Genomic DNA, 7,944 nt, shown 5'->3' with positions numbered 1-7,944 from the left:
ATGGTGAAGCAAAAGAGAATGACTGTCGAAAACAACGGAGAGTTGAAAGGATTTTGCGAAGAAGATGAAGGAGAAGCTATTGCTTAAGAAGAAGAAGGAGTTTGGAAAAAGTTTCAAATCAACAAGCCTTCCCCTATTTATAAGGTTTGAGAGGCACCAGAATCGAAACGGCAGGCCATGATTAGCATGGGGATCAAAACGGTAGAGCCAATCAAGGGTCACACTTGAATCGATGCAACGCATCAGGAAACGATGTTATTATGACGCATGATGTCATGACGTCACTTTTCTCTTGGACCAGATGGCTCCAACAGACTTCTTGAGAAATTCAAAATATTCAAAATATGCGGGCCTCAAAAGGCCATGTTTGCCCTATCTCCACGACCACGACCTATATAGTCAACTCGATAGAATTGTATCACAAACGGCATTGTTCATTCATCGACCTCGTCCGCGGGGACGACCTCGATAAGCGGAGGGACTAACTGTATGGTTCAAAATCCATCTCTAAAATACTTAAGTCAGGATGGTATTAGTGAAACACTCCCAGGCCGCCACGTGTTGAAGTGACTTAAAGAACAATAAAGGTCGTGGTTGAAGAGTTAGCAAGGATTAAAGTCGAGGGGTCGTCAAGGATCGAGGCCGAGGTCGAATATCCTTGACGGAGTCATAATAGTTAGTTTCTGGATAGGACATTAAAGAGAATATTCTAGTAGATATTCTTTGCACTTGTACTGTTTGGATTTTTAGGAATATGTTCCCTATAAATAGAAAGAGACACAATGATAGGGGACATGTGATACTCATTTATAAAATATACTTTGACTTTAAAGAGAGAATATGATCCTATTGCAAGCCTACAAAAATAACATTTTCACTAAGATTCTTGTCCACACTTTACCACTGGATCCGAGAATAATTTAGATATTCATAGACTTGTCCATCATCCATCATAGTCAGAAAGAACATCCACTGATTTTATCCTTTCTCGAGTGATTCGTTCGTTCTATCTACATAAATGTTATTTATTGTTGTTTATCATTATTTAATGGCATATTGCTTCTGTTTGGGCTCTTAAATATTAGCTATTGTACACTTTCATAGCTTTTGGGACAGATCCACTTGCTATTTATCACATTGTCGAGAATTTCGTCTTTAGGATATTATTATTAACTAAGATTAACCCTCATTTGTATAAATTTAATTAGTTGAACCAAGATCTATATTTTTTATCAAACACTAATTATTTTAGAACTATTTGTACATAAAATTTAATATATATCTATTTTCTTCTTCGAGTTACTCTAGGCTTATTAGTACTTTCGCAAACAAATTCCAATTAAAGGGAATCGGTGGTAGACTGGTAGGTGAGCTTAAGGTTGACGGGAATTTCTTGAACTTCCTTAGCGGATAGTTGGAATGCTGGCTTACTATACGGCCAAGACATAGCAGAAGTGAACCACTAGCTTTTCTTTGGATTTTCTTTTAGTTAATTTTTTTTTTGGATAGATTTGATAGTATTTCGAATTGAACGACGAATTTGTCTTTGGTTCACTAACTAGTCCAAATGTTATATTGGTCCTTTCAGTGGTGGAGCTTGGTGGAGAAAGGCGGATTGAATGCAAAGAAAACTGTACTCTATAGCCCCTCAAAATTTTAATAGCTCATGTTTTTGTCCATTGATATAAAATGGCCCTCCGGTTTAAACATATTATATCTAATAGTCCGAAATGTCTATTTTGTATATTTTTTATATAGTGACGGTCTATTTTGTATATTTGTTGTATAGTGACAGTCTATTTTGTATATTTTTTTGTATAGTGATAGTCTATTTAGTATATATTTTGTATGGTGACAGTCTATTTTATATTTATTTTGTATAGTGATAGTCTATTGTATATAAATTATATAGTGACGGTCTATTTAGTATATTTTTGTATAGTGACAGTCTATTTTGTATATATTTTGTATAATGACAGCCTATTTAGTATATTTTTTATTTAATGACAATCTATTTTTGTAATAAATTAAACCATTTTGGGCTAAAAATTATTTCTCCAATGAACCTGTGTTTGTGATTGTGGGTCAGATGTATAATTCGATGGCTAGCCGTTATAATTGATTTTGGGCTATAAATGCATATTGCAATTTGTGGCTAGCGGCTGATACTAGTTTCTAGCGGACGGACATAAATGAAGTTTGCTCTTGAATCTACTATATTAAAAGTTAAATAATTAAACAATGAATCTCCTCGATTTAAGAAAAAAAATAATTAAATAATAATCGAGTTAAAAAATTGCTTTAAATCATAGGTTAAAAGTATTTTTTGAATCCCCTTATTAGAATATCTTGTTCAGCCACGGCCACGTCACTGATCTCTTACTCTTGACCTGCGAGACTTCAGGTTGAGGAAGTCCCAAGTCTCAACTTTTGTAACGTAACTACCCCTTTTGGCCTTTTCCTTCTTTCTCCCCCTACGCCACACGTTTATTTACCTACCTAACTCTTTGGAGTGTGCACCTTACTTTCCAATGTATTTATATCACCTTCCCTTCTCCTTACTATAGCAAATCTCTTTAATTTTTTTGTTCTTCTTTGTTTCTCTCACACCCTCACAAGTCACAACTCAAACTTTTCTTTTCAACCATTTTTCTCTGCATAAAAAAGAGAAGATTTACAAACCACAAGAAGAAAAAAAATGTTGAGTGTAGCTAGTGTTGAAGCCCAGAAAGCAGAGTTATCTTCTTCTGTAATTCCTCCTTCTGATCAATCTACTGAAGAGATACACGTGTTTAGATCAAGATTACCAGATATACAAATTTCCAACAATGTTCCTCTTCATGTTTACTTGTTTGAGAGGCTCTCTGAATTTCAAGATAGGACATGTCTTATAGCAGGCAGCAGTGGACAATCCTACACTTTTGCTGAAACTCATCTCATTTGCCAGAAAATAGCTGCTGGCTTAACAAATATAGGAATCAAAAAGGGAGATGTAATCATGACTTTTCTCCAGAACTGCGCGGAATTTGTGTTTACTTTTCTCTCGGCTTCTATGATTGGCGCCGTTATAACTACAGCTAATCCATTTTACACAAAAGCAGAGGCGTTTAAGCAATTAAAAGCGTCGAATGCAAAACTAATCGTTACTCAATCTCAGTACGTGGATAAATTTCGTGATTCTGGAGAGAATGACCCGAAAATTGGCGAAGATTTTTCAGTCATTACAATTGATGACCCCCCTGAAAATTGCTTACATTTCTCTGTACTTTCTGAAGCTAACGAAGAGGAAATGCCAAAGGGAATTGTAATCCAACCAGATGATCCAGTAGCTTTACCATTTTCTTCAGGAACAACAGGGCTACCAAAAGGTGTGATTTTAACTCACAAAAGTTTAATCACAGGAGTAGCTCAATTAGTCGACGGAGATAATCCAAATTTGTACTTAAAACAAGACGACGTGGTGCTATGTGTGCTACCTTTGTTTCACATATTTGCGTTAAATTCAGTGCTTTTAGTCTCGTTAAGAGCAGGAGCTAGTGTTTTACTAATGCAAAAATTCGAAATTGGTGCATTGCTGGAGCTGATACAAAACCACCGCGTGTCAGTTGCAGCAGTAGTTCCGCCCTTGGTTCTTGCGTTGGCGAAAAATCCGATGGTTGATTCGTTCGATTTGAGTTCGATTAGGCTCGTGTTGTCCGGGGCGGCGCCGCTGGGGAAAGAGTTGGAGGAAGCGCTACATCAAAGAGTCCCGCAAGCTATATTTGGTCAGGTAAAATTTTAAGTGCCCTGAATTTTCGTTTAGCCAAGGAAACAAAGAACAAACTTACACTTCTTGATATCTTACTTTTGGCCAACAAACTATAACCAATTTAATTTCATGTCATTTGAATGATTTATTTCCCAATAAATTATAGTGTGTAAATAGGGTAAAATAATTTTTTTATATACATTCATAAAATTTCAAATTCCCTTAACATTAGAGAAATAAAGGTTTACGATTCAGGCGTGGTTCCCTTGTTAGAATTCTTTGCTTCACACTGATTAACAACCAATAATAGAAGTAAAAAAATTGAAATTTTAGATTAGTTAACTTAAAATAAAAAAGAGAAAATGAAAGTCTAAGGAAATCAAGTCAACTGGGCAACGGAATGTAAGATTTTAGCAGAAAGTCATGTTTTTTAGGTAATGCACAAGCTTTTTAACATTTTTTTTTTCTTCTTAAAATAGTATAGTCACAAGTAGCTGTAATAATCAAGATCGCCAAACTTTGTCTGTGTCACGTTTTAAAATAAAAGGTCTAATAAGCCTGAAAATGCAGTTAGAGGTTCAAATTGAGTGCTGGATATTAAAGTGGGCGTTTGGACATAAGAATTGTAAAATTTCAAAAAAAAAGTGAAAAAAATTTCAAGTGAAAATAATATTTGAAAATTAGAGTTGTGTTTGGACATGAATATTATTTTGGGTTGTTTTTGAAGTTTTGTGAGTGATTTGAGTTAATTTTGAAAAACAGTTTTTTGGAATTTTTTAAATTTTCGAAAAATTTTAAAATTATCTTCAAATGAAAATTGAAAATTTTATGGCATTTCGAAAAAATAAAAAAAATTCAGAAAAAAAGTAAATTGTTTTTTGTGTCCAAACGGGCTAAACTTATTGAAAAAGACACTCTCTATATGTGGTATAATTGTTAGTATTTCTTCCAAATTGTCATAATCTAAAGGTAGATCAGACGTAATTAGCATGCGAAATTACGCGTAATCTACATATTGGGTTACAATAACAACTATCTTTTCTCACATAATCAATAACCTGTTGAATTTATGGATTACACGTATCCAGCATGTGAGAGGAATCAACTGGAACGTTTGAATCATTTAATATAACATTATTTCTTTATTTTTGTAATAACTAAGTTAGCATTTATTTCTTGCTATCATATTACAGTCTCGTCATATTTCAGACTATCGAAATGGTTGCATTTTCTGCACGTACCAGACAGAAAATTGAATAGCTCATTAAACATTACTAGGGGAATTGACAAATATGTTAGCGGTAGAGAGAGACCATTTAATATTAGCCGGCAGGTCGGTAGCACTCATAGGCAGTCTTTAATTGTTCTAGATCTTTGCCATACTCACCTTTCATGGAAGAATAGGATATGTTGATCTGGTTTCATATTGGCATATTAAATACTGAGAAAAATTAAATTCATCACCATTTTTATCTAGATTTTTTAAATTATGAATATAATCATTTTTAAACTTGTACGTATTTAATCAGTTCCCAAAAGTTTGTTCTACCTTTTATTTTAGACGTGGGATGAATTTATATTTCCAATATCCTTCCGCAATTAAAAAATGTAGAAGTGTTTTTGTATTGTAAAAATTGAGGCTTAAACTTTTTTTTTTTTTTTTGGTTTGGGGGGGGGGGGGTTGGATATCTATCACATACTATTATTTATTACACTCATGAATATATTAGGTTAAGATAGAAGCCAAGTTGACCAATTTTAGTGGGTCATATATTCGACTTGCGATCATAAAATATAATCAGATCGCAAACTTTTCGGAAATAGGATTAATATACTTGTAAAATATCTGTTAATAGTTTTTATTTTTAAATATAACTATATTTTTATGGGATTGAATACTTTTAGCAATTTAGATTATAGAGAATTTACAAGAAATAAGTAGGAATTCGGTGATGTTATCCACAACTGCGAAACGCGGATAAATTTACTAGTTTTTGTATAATTAGTACTGTAGATCCGAACCATAAAAATTGTATTGCGCTTAATTAGTGAAATTGAACGTAAATTGGCAGGGGTATGGTATGACAGAGGCAGGACCAGTAGTAACAATGTGCCCAGCATTTGCAAAGCAACCATTTTCAACCAAATCTGGCTCATGTGGTTCAGTAGTTCGAAATGCAGACCTCAAGGTGGTCGACCCCGAAACTGGTGGCTCCCTCGGCCGCAACCAACCCGGCGAAATTTGCATCCGTGGTTCCCAAATCATGAAAGGTAATTATAATTTATTATGAATTTAACTTTTATATACTGCAGTAGGAAAAAATTTATTTTTACGCAATCAAATCACTCAAAATGGTAACTAATGCTCGGAAAATCATAACAAATTTTTTTTAGTTATCTATTCAAATAATCTAGACAATCATATTTATATTAAACATTATATATGTCAATTAGGTTATCTGAATGATGATGAGGCCACGGCACGGACCATAGATGTCGATGGATGGCTCCACACTGGTGATATAGGATACGTAGATGACGATGATGAAATATACATCGTCGATAGAGTCAAAGAGCTTATCAAGTTCAAAGGATTCCAGGTACAAATGCTTAATTACTCATCTATCTTCTATGTTTTATGCAGTGGTGTAACCATCCTATGTCAAGGGTGGTCAAGTGCATATCATTCGTCTAAAAATTATACTGCGTATATAAGTTAAATAGTACTTTATATAGTTATATATTATATTTTGAACACCCTTAACGCAGTTGAGCGAGGCAATCCAACGGTTCAGGGTGTTCCAAGTGACCTGCTATTCACGGGTTCAAAGTTCTGCCCATTTTATTTGTCGAAACTAAACGGAGTTCAAAATAGCAGGTTGTTTAGCTAAATGTTGCGTAGTTTGATCTAAAACGTACACCATTTATCAACAAAAACAATTATTGGTTTGTTTAAAGTTTGAACACCTTTGACGGAATTTCTTGCTACGCTACTGATTTTATGGGATGGGTTTTAGCACAATTGAGTTAGAGCTCACTTCTGGAGTGACATCTCAATACCAGAAAAACTAGAATTACTAAGGAGTTCACTAACCAATTTAACTTTAAATGTTGTTAGGTGCCACCAGCTGAGCTTGAGTCCCTTCTAGTAAGCCATCCAGATATTGCAGATGCTGCTGTTGTACCGTAAGTGCAATACAACTCCACACTGATTAATTACACAAATATATGCATGTATTAATTTGAATGTATAAATTAGGTTAATTGTTTAACAATTTGTGCAGGCAAAAAGATGATGCGGCAGGGGAAGTCCCAGTTGCATTTGTGGTCCGCTCCGCCAATGGTTTTGAAATTACTGAAGAAGCTATAAAGGAATTTATTGCCAAACAGGTACAGATTTTCTCACCACTTAGCTCTCAATAATTCTGAAAAAGATTGAGTTTTTTTTTTCTCAATATATGCTCATAAAAATTCTACATAAAATGATATGCAGGTGATATTCTATAAAAGATTGCACAAGGTGTATTTTATTCACGCTATTCCAAAGTCTCCGTCTGGAAAGATACTGAGGAAAGAACTGAGAGCCAAACTAGCTGCGCCCTCCACCCAGTGAAGACGACCTTTTGTGCATGTAATTAAAGGCTTAGGTTCGGTTTGTATCTGTTTGATATTATTTAAATTTTTTGAGACATATCTCAAAAATATTAATATCCAAGTCGTTAATGCCCTGTAGTTGTATGTGGATTCTCATATTCAATGACTGTGATTCTCATATTCAATGTTAGTTTTTTTTCTTCTTTTTGTTTTATAACTTTTGAATTTTTGACAACATTGAATGGTTAAGTTCATTTGGGGTTGTAACTTGTAAGTTTCTTGGCTTTTTGTGTGAAGCTGTCTCATATTCTTTGTAAGGAAAACTTTCCGATTATATAATTGCTAGAACTTTTCTCTCAGTACTACATAGTCTGTGATGAAGGTTATTTGGGGAAATAGAATAAAGAAATAAGGGAAAAGGTACTCTTGTACTATGGTAAATAGTTCAAATCTATCCTCTTATGCTTTTCGTATTACTTTATGGCACCATTGAAGGATTTGTAAAGATCATAAAATGGGTATTGTGATTTGTTGAAGTTTGAGCGAAATTGTTAGCTGGCGATATCAGGCTTGAAGTATACCCAAATGGGTCTATCCTGTTC

The 7,944-nt window shown here is 34.2% G+C and overlaps 1 protein-coding gene across 1 annotated transcript; it reads left to right on the top strand.

Annotated features, from left to right (window-relative positions):
* The first annotated feature begins 2,565 nt into the window (after nucleotides 1–2,565).
* LOC104098635 (4-coumarate--CoA ligase 2) lies at nucleotides 2,566–7,701 on the top strand. The gene is made up of 6 exons (XM_009605419.4): nucleotides 2,566–3,769; nucleotides 5,821–6,019; nucleotides 6,203–6,348; nucleotides 6,867–6,934; nucleotides 7,033–7,138; nucleotides 7,242–7,701. Exons 1-6 carry the CDS (start codon nucleotides 2,699–2,701, stop codon nucleotides 7,359–7,361), a joined length of 1,710 nt encoding a protein of 569 aa, XP_009603714.1. The 5' UTR covers nucleotides 2,566–2,698; the 3' UTR covers nucleotides 7,362–7,701.
* The last annotated feature ends 243 nt before the right edge of the window (nucleotides 7,702–7,944 follow it).

Source organism: Nicotiana tomentosiformis, chromosome 3, assembly GCF_000390325.3.
Source record: "Nicotiana tomentosiformis chromosome 3, ASM39032v3, whole genome shotgun sequence".
Taxonomy (NCBI): Eukaryota; Viridiplantae; Streptophyta; class Magnoliopsida; order Solanales; family Solanaceae; genus Nicotiana; species Nicotiana tomentosiformis.
This window is presented reverse-complemented; position numbering and strand designations above follow the sequence as displayed.

Coding starts and splice junctions, on each gene's coding strand:
- LOC104098635 (XM_009605419.4), top strand. CDS start 2,699: ATGTTGAGTGTAGCTAGTGTTGAAGCCCAGAAAGCAGAGTTATCTTCT. Junction 6,020..6,202: donor TGGTTCCCAAATCATGAAAG/GTAATTATAATT, acceptor TATGTCAATTAG/GTTATCTGAATGATGATGAG. Junction 6,349..6,866: donor TCAAGTTCAAAGGATTCCAG/GTACAAATGCTT, acceptor AAATGTTGTTAG/GTGCCACCAGCTGAGCTTGA.